We start from the raw sequence: 16,983 nt of genomic DNA on the forward strand, positions 1-16,983 counted from the left end.
ACGATAATCGGCCGGATCGGGCCCATTTGGCCTGATTCGGCCGATTATCGTTCGGTGAAATAGAGAGAACGATCAGCCGATGATCGTGTCATCGGCTGATCGTTCATTTAGGGCCAGACCTAAAATCATCGTTCCCCCACCGCGCATCGCTGCATCATACATTACCTGGCTGCAGGGCTTCTTTGCGCTGTCTTCATCCCCGGGTCCCGCGCGCTCTATCTTCTGAATGGCCGGTCAGCTGACGAAGCGCTCAGCCAATCACCGCCGCGGCCTGTGACTGGCTGAGTGTGGCCTGTCAGCTGACCGGCCATTCAGAAGATAGAGCGCGGGGGACCCGGGGAGGAGACGGAGCGGAGGACAAGCCCTGCAGCCAGGTAATGTATGATGCTAAAACGTAGAAGGGTTGGTCAGCGCCCAGGAAAATAGAAGAAACTTCTTATAGTGGAGGTAACCGAGCACGAAGGTATGCCCCCTGGATGCCGGGGTGTATACAGTAAAGAAGAACAAGCCAGATTCCTTCAGCTCACGTTAAAAATTATTTCTTTTTATTTCCAAATTCATTAAAACAGTTGCCGACGCGTTTCGGACCTAACCTGGTCCTTAATCATGGCATCTTTTGTCTGTATAATCACAGGGAGAGGAAGATAATCACTCCCATAGTAGGAAATTCTCCAAGAGACAAGAGGTCTCCGTAGGGTCCGGACAACAGGGGAAGCACAGATAGCGCTGCAAGACGCTGCAGCGCTGCAGCGTCTTGCAGCGCTATCTGTGCTTCCCCTGTTGTCCGGACCCTACGGAGACAAAAGATGCCATGATTAAGGACCAGGTTAGGTCCGAAACGCGTCGGCTACTGTTTTAATGAATTTGGAAATAAAAAGAAATAATTTTTAACGTGAGCTGAAGGAATCTGGCTTGTTCTTTAATGTATGATGCTGCAAGGGCTGCAAGGACATCGGTAACGATGTCCTTGCAGCCCTCGCTCAACGATCATCGGGCCGTGGAATAGGCCCAGTAAACGAGCAGCAATCTAGCAGATCGCCGCTCGTTTACATCGTTGATCGGGCCCTCCTCGGCCCGTGGAATAGGACCCTTATTCATACTCAAAGTCTGTGCAATACTCTATGTTTCAGCATGATATCAGATCTCGTAACGCTCCTTTACCTGGTCTTAGATACAGTTCTATCTTCTGTGGCGTCATCTGGGTGATCTTTTCAGTTTCCCCGCCTGAGCCCTTGTCACTCAGCGGCTGATTTTCTAAAAGGTCAGTTTTGCTGACTGGGTATTCAATGTGATGTAATTGGCAACCATTACCCACGAGAGCTGACTTTGTGTCACAACGAGAAGCCCCTCGTCCATATTCCTGGCGGAAAAAAGTAGACTTGTAAGGCACATCAGTTACATAAAAAGATGCACTGCAGTTTTTATTTTGCCTTAAAGGGATTTTCCAGTGAAAAATCTTCTTTCAAATTAACTGGTTTGAGAAAGATTTTAGATAGATATAGATTTGTAATTTACTTCTATTTAAAAATCCTAAGTCTTCCTATATCCGTTATCCTATATCCGTTATCAGCTGCTGTTTGTCCTGCAGGAAATGTTTTCTTTTCAGTCTGACACAGTGCTCTCTGCTGCCACCTCTGTCCAAGACTGGAACTGTTCAGAGCAGCAGCAAATTCCCATAGAAAACCTTTCCTGCTCTAGACAGTTCCTGTCTGGGACAGAGATGTCAGCAGAGAGCTCTGTGTCAGACTGAAAAGAAAACAATATTTCCTGCAGGACATACAGCAGCTGATAAGTATGGGATGACGAGATTTTTAAATAGAAGTAAATTACATATCTATATAACTTTCTGAGACCAGATGATTTGAAAGAAAAAGATTTTTGCTGGAGAAACCCTTTTATATGAACACCTTTACATTTTTATTCTTGCTTTGTTTGCATTATGATACAAAAACATCTCCAGACTTTATCTCAAGTTCAATATGGTCATCAATCATCTTAGATAAAGTCCTAAACAAGGCAGATCTTAGGACTCAACCATTGTGGGACCTGTAATAATGCTTGCTGTTGCTTACAAAGAATTATGTATAGCGCACATACTTCTGTATTTATTTATGGGTCCAATCTTGGGTGATCCATGTGTCTGCATATATTTCATATGTCATGTAGAATTCATGCATGTACATCTGTGAATAAGTGTCTGTATTTAAGTCTGTATTTCAAGACAGGAAGTTCTTCCTTTGCAGGCCGAGGCCCTATGAGCTAATGTTGTACTAGTCCATTACTCTTCGCCTGGATGCCTCATGATTCATTCTAACCATCTACTATCAATTGTGCTACTGTTACTAAAGGAACTAAAGCTCTTGTAGCTCCAGTTTAATAGAATAGAAAAGCCAGGAATCAGGAAAATGTATATGCTTTACCTATACGCCCTGGAGCCAGCAGATACCCACCCTCTTATGTTCTGGCTCAGAAATTCTTAACTATGACCCATCTGCATGGGCTTGTAAACTAGATAACCTGCAGCTATATAAGTGAGAAGCATGAGGGAGTGGAGAACAGCCCTAATCTAGTATTTCCTGATAAAGAATCAAAAAAGATATGTATGATTTGTATTTGTCCTATAAAGTGGTGAATGGAGCAGTCACAAGAGGCGAAGTATTCATGTTTTCTGCAGCTTATGTGCCATCTTTGCTGTGTAGACTGGGACAGATTCAGCAGAGCAATCTCATGACCATTAGGCAGGGGAAACGGTGGGATTGATTGGGGTCTGAGTGTTCAGATCTCTAAAACAATTTGGGAGAAACTCAATTTTTTTTTTGTTGTTATGTCAGGAAAACTTTAATTACAGCAGTTCTGCACAGCTGGGGGCCTAGAAAGGGCAGAATAGAAAAGTTGTAAGCCTATGGCTGTATCCGTGTTTTCCAGGACATCCCAGGACGCTGTTGCGCTGTGGGGAGGCTGATCTCTACTGAGAACAAAAAAAATTCAGGGGTTGAAGTTTAATGTGTTTTTATGGTTATTTTGTCCCATTGACTTTAACTATCAATAGGGAACAGCTTTTAAATTTTTTTTTTTCCGTCTCTTTAAAAAAAAAAAAAAAAATTATACTCAGCCACTGTCCCTCTGTGAACTAGGCTGTGCCGACCTTGAAGACAAACAACTGATTCACATAGGGTCTGGATAGGATGTGTCTACATTTAACACGGTGAAGACATCAGATCCTGAACTTCAGTCAGTACTTGGTTGTTCTGACCAAACATCAAGTGATTCATATGAAAATCTGATTAAAAAACTGATGATGTGACAAGTTCCATGTGTGATCAGCTTAAGGGGGAAGGTGGAAGTATGAATGCGGCAATAACTTCTGCCTTTAATATTCTATTGGAATTTGTGGTTTGTGGTTTTTCATTGTAATCTCGACGGCAGAAATTAGTATACAATCTATTCATATGGCAGCGTATATTGGCGAATCTAATATATGTTCGGCAAAATGGATGAAGCAGTAGGTTCATCACATATGAAGTGTTAAAGGGGCTACTTGCTAGAAGGGTTCCTGTGGAAAAACCTGGCAATAACATTGACATGTCAGTTCTTTGGGTAGACCGTCAATTGCGTTTGAGAAATCACATCGACCGCCACTCACTTTCTCTCCTCTATGCCATGTTGGTCTCCCCACCGAAGCAACCCCCCCCCCCCCCCCTCTCCCTTTCTTGCTGGATGGGAAGAGGACCTTGATATCACTTTCTCTGCAGTTCAGGTGGAGCGGGTGTACTCTTGCACACATTCCTCATCTATCTCCTCTCGTCTCCAGGAGGCGGGACACAAAATTTTCCCTAGCTGGTACCGGGTTCCTACCGTGCTTCACCGGATATTTCCAGAAGTGTCTCTGTTGTGCTGGAGGAATTGTGGTGAAAATGGCTCCCACCTCCATGTTTTGGAGCTGTCCTAAACTGGTTCCCCTCTCCTCGACTTTCACAGATCGCCAGTTCCCCTTTTCTCCAGCGCTCTTCATCCTGCACGTGTTGGACATCCCTCTTAGAAGTTACCGCCACTGTGTGTTTCCGCCATCTGATTAATGTCGCCACAGCCTGTATCGCCGCTCTTTGGCGACAACCTGACCTTCCTAGTATTTCCATGTGGATTTGGAAAGTCAAGGACATTAAGCGTATCGAAGACCTTGCTGCACAATTACATGATCGCGCCTCACGTTTCTTTCTGACCTGGTTTTATTGGGACCAATTTGCCGAAATGGATGAATATAAATCCTTGTTACCTCAGTAAGGAGCCACTTCCCTCCCCCTTCACCCCTCTGCTCGTCCCTTCTCTATGTTCCCCCTTCTTTCCCACCTATTCGTGGTTTTTCTTGTTGCTCCCCCCCCCCCCCCCCCCCCGGTTTGATGTACTTTTGAGCGCTAGCTCACTTCCTAACCCTAACTTTGTTGGTGCCTTAATTACTTGTTCATATTATGTAATTTTTACAGAATTGTGATGTGATTACTTTACCATATGTTCCCTTCTGCTGCCAATTTGTACTAGACGACCTGTGTTTTGCACCCATATGGTGCTTGTTGTTATTTTAAGAAAAGAGAAATCACATTGAATCAATGGGACAGGCAGAACTTCAAGCGGCATCCGCAGCTTCTAATTTCTCACCGATTCCGTAGTGTGAACATACCCTAAGTGTTCACTTTCACTGCAGAGCAGTGATGAATTAAGGGCAACCCAAATCGCCTATTGAAACTTGATGCGGATGGTCCATGTGACCCAAAATCTGTGCTTGCCTACTTGCATGGAGGTGCAAAAGGTAGCTATGGGGTTGAGCATGTGCCACCACAAAACAGGACATAACTCTAGGCAATGAGCCATAAACATGTGATTTTATTACTATACTGTATATTAGGAATTTCTTATACTTTTGAATGGAGCTTTTTATACCGGTAAACTGGCACAATCTAGCCTAGGGGAGCAGAAATCTGAAGGTTTTTAGTAGAGAAATCTTTTGTGTCCAGCTGATTCTCCGACTCCCCTTGCAGTCCCAGAATATTTAAGGAATGACTTAAACATATAAACCGATAGCTCGTTCAATAGAAGCCTCAGCTCCAAGTAGAAGGATTCCCAGATGTGAGATGTTCTGGAGGAGCCGAGGGTGGGGACCTGGCGCGCTGTCAGATTTTTCGCTGTTACATCTGTCTGGGAGACACGGCCCCACGTGTAGTATGAGCCCAGGGAAACATTGCCTTATTAGGAGGCTGAAGGAAAGCGGGAAGGATCTGCCGAAGGGATAAGGGAGGGAGAGCTGCACATATTCCACCAACAGAAAACCCGAGAACTACACTGCAATATCCTAAAGTGCACCAGTCAGATATTGTGGTCCATAGCAAATTAACACATTATTGCCCAAGGAGCTGACAATCCAAAGGGTCTTACCTCTTGTGAACACCACGCACATATCGGACTGACGGCTAGGCATTGCTGGCAGGAGCTCACCCCTCGGGAAGAGCAGATGGAGGCTGAAATGTACAGATATTGCACGTTACATATAGAATATAGGTATAGATGTAGCACAGAAGTCATTGTCTTACATAGAACAAAGGGAAAATATCAATAAATTGCAGAATTTAGAAACTAACAATACAATTAATCATTCCGCTAGAGCTGTCTTTTGCTTTAACTGTCTCCTTTCTAGAGCGTACAGCTTGCAGGCATCTGAAAGAGAATATGGTTATTTTATGACGGCCATTGACAGGCTGAACACTTCTGTAAACCGCCGCCTGCAGGCAAATGAAATTCTCCGCATTATTGGAACACTCCTGTACATAAAGCGAGCGATTGGGGTAATATTATATAGGCGAATAATTAAAGGGGCATTACAATGTCAAAGAGTGACTGTATACTGTATGTGTTCCTTTAAGGCAAGGATAGTGGCGGTGCTTGTTCACTTCATTCATTAAAGTGAGACAATGTGGTCAGATAATGGGTGAGCTCAGCGCTATTATATATGTGGGAATAAGTAATTATAATAAGCCTGCAGACATTACACAACGAACATAGTGGGACTTATAATCCGCTCATGAGACGACAGGAAGTCATGGAAAATGTCTCCAGTCACACCATTAATAGTTGTGGTGAACTTGTGGTTTTAATATGCAATAAAGGTATAATATATTTATATCACCTGGTCGGTGTTAGCGAGGCGATCCCGGAGAGGCACAGCCCATTTTTTAAATCGCTGCCCGTTTCCCGCCATCTGTGCCAGTTTCTTCATATGTGGGCCTGTTTGCATATGAAGAAACCAGAGCAGATGACTGGAACTGGGCGGCTTTTAGAAAAATGGACCGCGCCACCAGGATCTCTGCGCTGGGCCAGACCACGTTTGTCAAATATATATATATATATATATTTATATTAAAGTTGATATGAGGCGGCACTCCGGTATGAAGTGAATGAAAAAGGTTTTTATTCACCCATTCATGTGCACATGAATGGGTGAATAAAAACCTTTTTCATTCACTTCATACCGGAGTGCCGCCTCATATCAACTTTATTGTGGATTCGGAGGTCTGGGTCTGACTACCTGAGGTTGTGCACCCACCTGAGCCTTGAGCCTGCACAGTGCCATCCTGCAACCTTTTCCTTTGTATATATATGTATATTTTAATAAATATATATATATATATATATATATATATATACACACACACATATATATATATATATTTATATATCCCTCATTCACAAGGACTAAATTACAACAATCCCCTTAAGCTCCTCAGGAATGTCACCATTGTCAACACACACAATAAATCAGAGTCCACAACAACACATCTTGGGGGTCTCATATGACGGTAGTTCGAAGGAGTAAAGGAGTGACACAAAACACTGTGGGGGAGGATTTGTCAAGGCTTACATGAAAGTTTTATGGTATAAAATAGTGACAAACTGTTGCACAAGTGACATTTTGCTCTTTTCTGTTCTGTGCAAAAATGTATCTATAATGTTCTGTTACCCTGTGACCATACTGGGCCTGTGTTGATGGGTGATCCCGGAGATGTCACGGCCCATGTAAGGCAAAACAAGCGTAATATATTGGAGATATCCTCAGTACTTTGGCTTTTCGACTTGACATCACTGCACAAGGGTGGAAATGTTCTCCAAATTACAGAAAGTTCTCAGGCAGGCGTGGAGCCAGGCCAACAATGACATATACCATATAGAAACATGTGTCTCAGCAGGACATGAGGAATGACCGTGCCCGCCTATACAGGAAATATATGACTCAATCTATCTATGTTTTGTCTATCTATGTATCTAACTATCTATCTCTCATATATACCTATATCTCCATCTATCTATCTCCTACTTTTCTGTTTACCTATTTATCTATCTTTCTTTTTACATCTATTTCTATTATCAATCTATAATCTATCCATCTTCTATCTTATATCTATGTACTTCTTGTTTCATTTCTCTATCTATCTATCTATCTATCTATCTATCTATCTATCTATCTATCTATCTATCTATCTATCTATCTATCTATCCATCTCTCTATCTATCTATCTATCTATCTATCTATCTATCTATCTATCTATCTATCTATCTATCTATCTATCTATCTATCTATCTATCTATCTATCCAGCTAATGAGTAGAGACTTCTAAGTTAACCCCATCTCTGGTGCTGGATATCATGCTTGCGGCTCCTGTATTAAACATAGCAGATGGTAGAACACATCACTCACACCTTATATATTTTAGCATGTCCCTGTGCCCTATGTATAAAGGCAGTGTGAGGCATTTTCTCATTGCTGTTTTGTCCATTGTGTACTATCCACAAGCCCTTAATATCTCTTCTATTCCTTCATAAACATCAGAGACCAATATACCCAGATCTCATTATACTGTGTCCTCTCTAGCTGCTGTGGGACTACAACTCCCAGCATGCCCTGAGATGTCCTGTAGTTTACCATAATCTGATGAACCACAATTTGCAGATTACAATAAAAAAAAACCTATTACTATATAACAGTGACATATAACGCAGTTCTTTACAAGCAAAGACAGCAAAAAGCATATACAGACCCTGGCCACAAAGGCTGACAATCTAAGACAATCAACATTCATAGATATCTATGGCTATACATGCGCTTACCAGTAGTAACAAATCTGAAAAAAATACTCAGCCCACTTACCGCCACTTATAGACGAGACCAGTAACACAAGCGCAAGACCTCTGCATACAAGGGACCTCATTGTCACCCAGAATCTAGGAGGGGGGTAGCTCTGTACTGTCTCCTAGAACCCCCCACCAACTTGTATGCTGACAGTCAGCTGGACACTAGAGAGTAAGTACCAACTCTAGTCATCACAACTCCTCCCTGTGTCCTATGTTCACACCCTGCAAACTTCTTTACTCATTCTTAATAGACCCCTTATACTTAGAAACTTTATCTGCTCACAATTGCCTCCGTGTGGCTACTTTGTGAAATGCAGGTAAGAATATTTTTTCTCCTTTATTACACATGAAATAATATTCTTTAGGCTATGTTCACACTGCGTATGAGTCCGGCCGCATTTCGTACGCCGCCGTACATGTGCTGCTGAAACTGGGCGTGGGAAAAATAGACATGCGGCCGGATGTGTACGAACCGCGAACATACGCCCGTAGTACAGTTATGCTTCCCTAGCTTGATTCGAAGCAATCTGAGGCAGGTTATTTACTTGGAAATCTTCCCGCAGCCCCGTAAACCACACAGAACCTTTTGGATCGAAGAAATCAAGTTCAATTTGGCTGAAATAAGTACTTTGTACGGGACCGCATGGAAATCCACGGCCGTGAGTTTCAACATTTCCGTCCTCAAACGATGGTCTTGTTCATTTTTCACAGCGCCGTATACGATCAGGCTGTAAGCTCATACGTAGTGTGCACTGTGCGGGCAAATATCGTATACTTTCAAGCGAACGCATCAACCTCAAAACTACGTGCGTATATTCGCGGTTCGCACTACGGCCGGAAAGATACGTAGTGTGATCATAGCCTTATAGCGGCAGTATATTTCACAGGTTTTGGCAATACATAGTTATTTTCATGTCTTTAACGTGAACAGTATTTTGTAGCACTATTAATGTAAAATTATCTTTCAAGTTGTCAGTGTATGATGTCAGGGTCAAATTGAAGGATATGCAAAAAGCTCTCATATCACTCAGGCTAATGGTACTTTTACACGGAGCGATAATTCGCACGATTGCACGATTAACGATTCCGAATTATGAGTTTTTCATAACGTTCTGCGTTTAGACGGAACGATATATCGTACAGAAAAATTGTTTTGCGATCATTTAAGCCTATCTCACACATAGCTTCAATCGTTGAAAGACTGTTTACACAGAACGATCTGCGAATTTTTTTGTGAACGACCAACGATGATTTGAGAACATGTTGAAAGATCAAAATGAACAATTTCTCGCTCATCGTTTGATTGTTCGCCGTGTTTACACGGAACGATTATCGCTCAAATGCGATCGTTATCGTGCAAATTCGAACGATAATCGTTCCGTGTAAAACCACCATAAGTTGTGTCCCTTCAAGTCTATTGACACAGGTCGAAAAACAGCTGACTGCAGATGGTCTTTCCCTTTGGAGAGATTTTTGACTTGTCAAATAACCTTAGCCAATGTTCTTAGACTTTAAGGTTCAGCCGATTATCGTTCCGTGTACTAAAGACAACGATCAGCCGATGATTGTTGTCATCGGCTGATCGTTGATATAAGTTCAGACCTATAATCGTCGGGCGCCGACCGTGCACCGCTACGTGTAATAGCGGTGCGCGGCCGACGCTGACGATTAGCAAAGAAGAATACATACCTAATCCATGGTCCAGGGTTCCTCTTCCTCAGAGCTTCTTACCGGGTCCCGTGCGCTCCGGCTTCTCAGCGGCCTGTGTCAGCTGACAGGCCCCTCGGCCAATCACAGGCCGGAACCGCCGCAGCCAGTGATTGGCCGAGCGGCCTGTCAGCAGAGACAAGCCCCTGTGAAGCTGAAGTGTGCGGACCCGGGGAGAAGTTAAGAAGAAGAGGAACCCTGGACCATGGATTAGGTATGTATACAGTTTAAACAAAGGCTGCAAGGACATCGGTAACGATGTCCCTGCAGCCCTTGTTTAACGATTATCGGCCCGTGTAATAGGCCAAGTAAACGAGCAACGATCTAGCAGATCGCTGCTCGTTTACAGGTATTATCGGGCCCCCATCGGCCCGTGTAATACCACCCTTAGCCTGAGTGGTGTGAGAGCTATTTGCATATCCTTACTTCCCAGAATTCCAAGTGAAGCAGGAATGACCTTTAAGTCTCCACATGTCTTTATGGCATACTCTCCTTAAGGAGAACTAGTATCCCCATGACCCAGGATTAGGTTAATAAAGTTATCAGAAGATTAAAAGTTAGCCCATATCTATATGATAGGAAATTAACCAGTTTTCAGGCCCATACTGATCATAAGAAAACAGATCAATTGTCTCCATAATGATTGGAGCAACAGCATGCAAGCTTGGCCACTGCTCCACTCCCCACTCAGCAATGTACAGAAGTGGAGGTGAAGCATGCACTCAGTTTCCTTGGGGTACATCTGATCTCTGTTCTTGTGATCAGGGGTGGTGGAGAGTCCCAGTGGTCAGACCACCACCAATCACGCTTAAAGGATAAGGCATAAGATTTAATTTTGAGATAACCCCTGATAAGGTTTATGGAGAATGCTTGATAAAACAAGTACAGTGTTGCCTTGAATTACAAATCCACTCTTAAACCAAAGCAAATTTTCCCATAAGAAATCACTGAAATGCAGACAATTGGTTTCACACCCCAAAAATAATGATTTTTTTTTATTCTGAATAACATGTAGAGCAGATGAAACAAACTTTTAGGAACAGCTGAATCTATCATATTATAAGTTACTGTACAGTTTAGCAATCAGCATGTGGTGTATAATGTATAGTAAGGGCATAAACCTGATAACACAGCAGCAGTTTGTAGATACAGGATGGAGCTGCAGATCCCCATAATGCAGTAGCGTAGTACAACAGGCTGGAATAGAGAGTAGGGCTGCTGTCAGAGGTCTGTGTGGCCACATGACATGACATGTCGTTGATCGTTTATTTAGATCTGAACCTAAAATTATCATTATTCGTTCGCTAATCGTTCGCTGTAATTCCACGCTCAAGTTCCGCTTTTTTCACTAATCGTTCAGTGTAATAGCACATTGTTCATTGTTTTTCTGGGATCAGAAGAAATAAACGGTCATAGTAACGATCACAATAACAATCATAGTAACGATCGTAACTAACGATTATCGTTCTTTGTCATATGGTGAACGATTTCAGGTTAACGATAAACAATCTCGTTTGCGATTGTTTATCGTTAGTCGTTAATCGTTAAAAATCGCTCAGTGTAATAGGACCCTTAGTCTTGGTTGGTTCTATGTGAAAAGGAACCTGTCACCACTCCTGGCCCCTAAATTGTCCTTTTTTATACCAATTGCATAAGGTATATGTCAGGCTCAGATAACACTCTGCAATTTCATGAGAAACTAAAAACAGATCCATCATAATATATGTTCTGCCTGGAGAGATTATCTAGAGAACTTAGGGCATGGGCACAACTTCTTGTGGTGGCCACAATGTGACATATACATGACATGCAGGAAGTTTGGAGAGGGTCTGATACTATAAGAAAAGCTGACTATAGGTCTGAAGAAAATGGGAAGGGAAAAGGGGAATTTAGAAAATTACTGCACAACACGACAGGAGGTGAGTTCTAGTATCATCCAGGTTACACTTTGAGGCTATGTTCACACTCTGTATGTGTGCGGCTGTATTTTTTATGCGGCTGGAAATGTGCGGCTGAAACTACGGCCGTGGGAAAAAATAGACATGCGGCTGAAAACATACGGTCATTTACTTGGAAATCTGGTTCAACTAAAAATAACAAATAAAATCTTAAGAAAGTGATGCAAACACCTCTGGGAAAGCAGGGAAACAGTTTACATGAATTGCTATTACCGGGGTTTGCGATCCTCTGCAGTATGCCGATGCCGATGCCGATGCCTCTCATGGTTAATATATTGAATTAATAAAACACATTTTCGTTGTAATAAAGTCTCTTTCATTGTTCAATAATTTAATTTAAATGATTCCATCATTTTGCAATTAAATATACTGTTAAAATAAATATATATATAAATAAATAAATGTATATTTATATATATTTATTTTTTGACAGTATATTTAATTGCACAATAATGGATTCGTTTAAATTAAATTATTGAACAACGAAACTGATTTTATTACAACGAAAATGTGTTTTATTAATTAAATATTAATTAGTACAGGAAGCTCCAGTAAGCCGTTAATTCATATTGCCGGCAATAGAGCATTCTGTACTAATCATCACTTTACTTTAATGAAAACATCAAATGTTTCTTCTAATTATGTTATCACAATAGCATTATTAGAAGAAACATTTAGAATTATATGTGCGCTCAGCTGATTGGCTGATCGGCTGAGCGCACATATAATTAGCGGGTCCGCAGCACAGTGACTTCATTGTGCTGCGGACCAGCGAAGAGGACACATCGGGGTGAGTATAGAGCTCTCCCCACCCCCTCCCCTGCACTGCACCCATACCAGTAAGGAAGGGGGGTCACTTAACCCCTTCCTTGCTGGGATGGGTGCAGTCTGACATCAGTCTGGCCCCCAAGGGGTTAAGGGGGATGCAATACATCCTCCCTTAACCCCTTGGGGGCCAGACTGTAAGCAGCGATCTGTAAAGATGCTGCATACTGTAAGGAGCACAACACCGCTCACAATGATGGGTGTTGTGCTCCTGTTTGTGTGTTTTTTGTGTGTTTCTCCCTTTTTGTTTTTCAGATATCGGTATCCTGGGGATTATGTCGGATTCCGTGGACTACGTCGATGACCAGCGGTTGTTTGTTGTTGTTTTTTTTATAAAATGGTCAATGAGGGGTGTGGGGGTGTTTTTATTTGAATAAAAAAATTTTTCACTTGTGTGTTGTCTTTATTTCTTTACTTTATAGACTTAGTAGTGGAAGCCGTCTAATAGACGGAATCCATTACTAAGTTGGGGCCTAGTGTTAGCCGGTATAAAATGGCTAACACTAACCCCCTATTATTACCCCAGTACACAATGCCACCAGGGGTACTGGGAAGAGCCAGGTGCCAGTGGTCCCGGAGCGTCAAAATTGGCGCTCCTGGACCGGGCGGCAGCAGGCTGGTAAGATTTAGGCTGGGGAGGGCCTAAACCAATGGCTCTTCCCACCCTGGTGTTACCAGGCTGCTGTTGTTTGGTTTTTAACCCGGCTGGTTATAAAAATAGGGGGGACCCTATGCGTTTTTTTTTATCATTTATTTATTTTAAAAAAAACGTAGTCCACGGAATCCGACGTAATCCACAGGATACCGATATCTGAAAAACAAAAAGGGAGAAACACACAAAAAACACACAAACAGGAGCACAACACCCATCATTGTGAGCGGTGTTGTGCTCCTTACAGTATGCAGCATCTTTACAGATCGCTGCTTACAGTCTGGCCCCCAAGGGGTTAAGGGAGGATGTATTGCATCCCCCTTAACCCCTTGGGGGCCAGACTGATGTCAGACTGCACCCATCCCAGCAAGGAAGGGGTTAACTGACCCCCCCCTTCCTTGCTGGGAGGGGTGCAGTGCTGGGGAGGGGGTGGGGAGAGCTCTATACTCACCCCGATGTGTCCTCTTCTCTGGTCCGCAGCACAATGAAGTCACTGTGCTGCGGACCCGCTAATTATATGTGCGCTCAGCCGATCAGCCAATCAGCTGAGCGCACATATAATTCTAAATGTTTCTTCTAATAATGCTATTGTGATAACATAATTAGAAGAAACATTTGATGTTTTCATTAAAGTAAAGTGATGATTAGTACAGAATGCTCTATTGCCGGCAATATGAATTAATGGCTTATGGAGCTTCCTGTACTAATTAATATTTAATTAATAAAACACATTTTCGTTGAAATAAAATCAGTTTCGTTGTTCATTAATTTAATTTAAACGAATCCATCATTGTGCAATTAAATATACTGTCAAAAAATAAATATATATATAAATATACATTTATTTATATATATATATTTATTTTAACAGTATATTTAATTGCACAATGATGGATTCGTTAGAATTCAATTATTGAACAACGAAAGGGACTTTATTACAAAGAAAATGTGTTTTATTAATTTAATATATTAACTATTAGAGGCATCGGCATTCGGCATCATTGCCGGCTATTTTTGAAGTACTCCGCACGGACCGCCTGTCAATCCACGGCCGCATTTCCAGCCGCAAACAATGGTCTTGTTCATTTTTTACGGGTCCGTTTACGATCGGGCCGTAGATTCATACATAGTGTGCACTGTGCAGCCGTATATCGTATACTTTCCAGCGTACGCATGAACTGGAAAAATCCGGCCGATGATTTACCGCCCGCAATACAGCCGCACAGATACAGAGTGTGAACCTAGCCTAAGGGTACGCTCACACTTACCGGATCCGCAGTGTATTTTCTGCTGCATTTAAATAACTGAACACAGCATCAAATCTGCACCATCAAATTTGCTGTGGATCTGCTGCGGATCCCCAGTTCCAGCGGCCTTGAAAAGGTACTCCGGCGGGGGGGGGGGGGGGGGCTATTTTGAGATCTGGCCGGGGAGGAGGTGGCTGAGGGAAACCACGTCCACTTACCTCCCCGGTTCCAGCAGAGGGTCCCGTATCACGGCGCTCTGGTCCCCGGCCGTTTCCTGGTGTCTGACGCAGGCTCGAGACGTGACGTCCATTTCAAGTCCGCTCAGATCCTGCCTCTGTCTCTGACTGGCTGAGCGGACTTGAGATGTCACGTCTCAAGCCTGCGTCAGACACCAGGAAGCGGCCGGGCACCGGAGACCGGAGCGCTGCAATACGGGACCTGCTGCTGGAACCGGGAAGGTAAGTGGACGTCGTTTCCCTCAGCCACCTCCTCCCCGGCCAGATCCCAAAATAGCCCCCCTGCCGGAGTACCCCTTTAAGGCCATGTTCACACAACGTAAATAAAGTATTAATCATGGCCGTGGTTACCGATTTGCACAACGGCCGTGATTAATAATTAACTTGCATTGTGCCGCAGCTGAGGGAATCCCGGACAGAGTGTATACACATAGTATGCACTCCAGCCGGGATCACTTGCGGCGCCGCAAAAAAACTGACGCCACACAATGGAGTTACAGTTCACTCTGTGGTGTGCCCCCCGGAGTTGATATATCGGAGGGACGGCCGGTCCAGGCTTAGAAAAACATAGGCACTTTCCTTTCAGAAACACCACCTCTCTTGTCCTTCGGGTGAGTGTGGATTTTGCAGCTCAGATCTATGGATGGAAAGTGAATGGAGCTGAAGTGTAATACCACATATGACCTTGGGACAGGGGTGGTGCTGTTTTTGCAAGAAAGTGGCTGTGTTTTTGCAAATCCCGGGTAACCCTTGTAATGTGAAAGTCACATATTAGTGTTATTTTATTCTAACTTTGTGCTTCCCAGAATTTTTCTGCTTAACAGGATTGCAAAAATAACTGACTATACACAAGGTTATAAAACAGAACAAAACTCCAAAAACAATACACAGTGTAGAAATGAAAACAGATAACCACGTTTTGGAGCCAGTTAAAACATCTGTAAATCAGTCCTACAATGGGGCTCTTTGGGGATAAAGTCAGACGCAGAATTGTAAATTATGTATTAACTACAAGTCCCAGAATGCTATGCAGCAGTAAATGTGGACATGTCAGTCATCAGGGCGCAGGTACTAATCAACGCATGTCCTTTTACATTAATCAATCTTCCCTTGTCAGTGGCCTCAAACGAGTGCCATTTAGCGAGATGGGTACTCGTTTGCAGCGCCTTTAAAGGCATGATTAATCAAGTGGCTGGGCCGCACAAACAATCACTGATACAGTTCATGTGGCCATTTAAATTTATTGTTATCCGCTGTAGATCCCCTGTTTACACAGGAAGGTGTGTGGTCAATAGCGATAAATTTTAAAGGGGTTGGCCACTTTATAGGAAAAAATTTCAGTGTACAGTATAAGGCTATGTTTACACAACGTTAGTTCCGTACTAATCACGGCTGTTGTTGCAATGGCCGTGATTAGTGCGGAACTTATGTTGTGCTGAAGGCTGAGTGGCGCAGATAGAAACTGACTTTTCAGTTTTCTGCGGCTGCTATTCATTGAATATCGGCCACAGAAAACCCTGTCAGTTCACTCAATGGAGTGACCCATTGCACGCTCCATTGTGTGCAGCGGGAAATTCGGATGCGGGCTCAGTGCATGGCAGTGAAAGTGTGTCTGTAGTCAGTGCATGGCAGTGAGAGTGTGTCTGTAGTCAGTGCATGGCAGTGAGAGTGTGTCTGTAGTCAGTGTATGGCAGTGAGAGTGTGTCTGTAGTCAGTTGGCAGTGAGAGTGTGCCTGTAGTCACTTGGCAGTGAGAGGGTGTCTGTAGTCAGTGTATGGCAGTGAGAGTGTGTCTGTAGTCAGTTGGCAGTGAGAGGGTGTTTGTAGTCAGTGTATGGCAGTGAGAGTGTATCTGTAGTCATTTGGCAGTGAGAGGGTGTCTGTAGTCAGGTGGCAGTGAGAGTGTGCCTGTAGTCACTTGGCAGTGAGAGGGTGTCTGTAGTCAGTGCATGGCAGTGAGAGTGTGTCTGTAGTCAGCTGGCTGTGAGAGTGTCTGTAGTCAGTTGGCAGTGAGAGGGTGTCTGTAGTCAGTTGGCAGTGAGAGGGTGTCTGTAGTCAGGTGGCAGTGAGAGTGTGCCTGTAATCACTTGGCAGTGAGAGGGTGTCTGTAGTCAGTGCATGGCAGTGAGAGTGTGTCTGTAGTCAGTGTATGGCAGTGAGAGTGTGTCTGTAGTCAGCTGGCAG

The 16,983-nt window shown here is 43.3% G+C and overlaps 1 protein-coding gene across 1 annotated transcript in view; it reads right to left on the reverse strand.

The window, feature by feature from the left end:
- The window catches only part of ITGB3 (integrin subunit beta 3), a 42,807-nt gene extending 34,451 nt beyond the window's left edge, over positions 1-8,356 (reverse strand). The window contains exons 1-3 of the mRNA XM_069951992.1: positions 8,192-8,356; positions 5,428-5,510; positions 1,162-1,360 (exon numbers count right to left, since the gene is read on the reverse strand). Coding sequence (XP_069808093.1) covers positions 1,162-1,360; positions 5,428-5,510; positions 8,192-8,252 — 343 coding nt within the window. The 5' untranslated portion in view covers positions 8,253-8,356. The remainder of the gene's footprint in view (positions 1-1,161; positions 1,361-5,427; positions 5,511-8,191) is intronic.
- Between the last annotated feature and the right edge of the window lie 8,627 nt (positions 8,357-16,983).

This window comes from Dendropsophus ebraccatus, chromosome 14, assembly GCF_027789765.1.
Source record: "Dendropsophus ebraccatus isolate aDenEbr1 chromosome 14, aDenEbr1.pat, whole genome shotgun sequence".
Classification (NCBI taxonomy): Eukaryota; Metazoa; Chordata; class Amphibia; order Anura; family Hylidae; genus Dendropsophus; species Dendropsophus ebraccatus.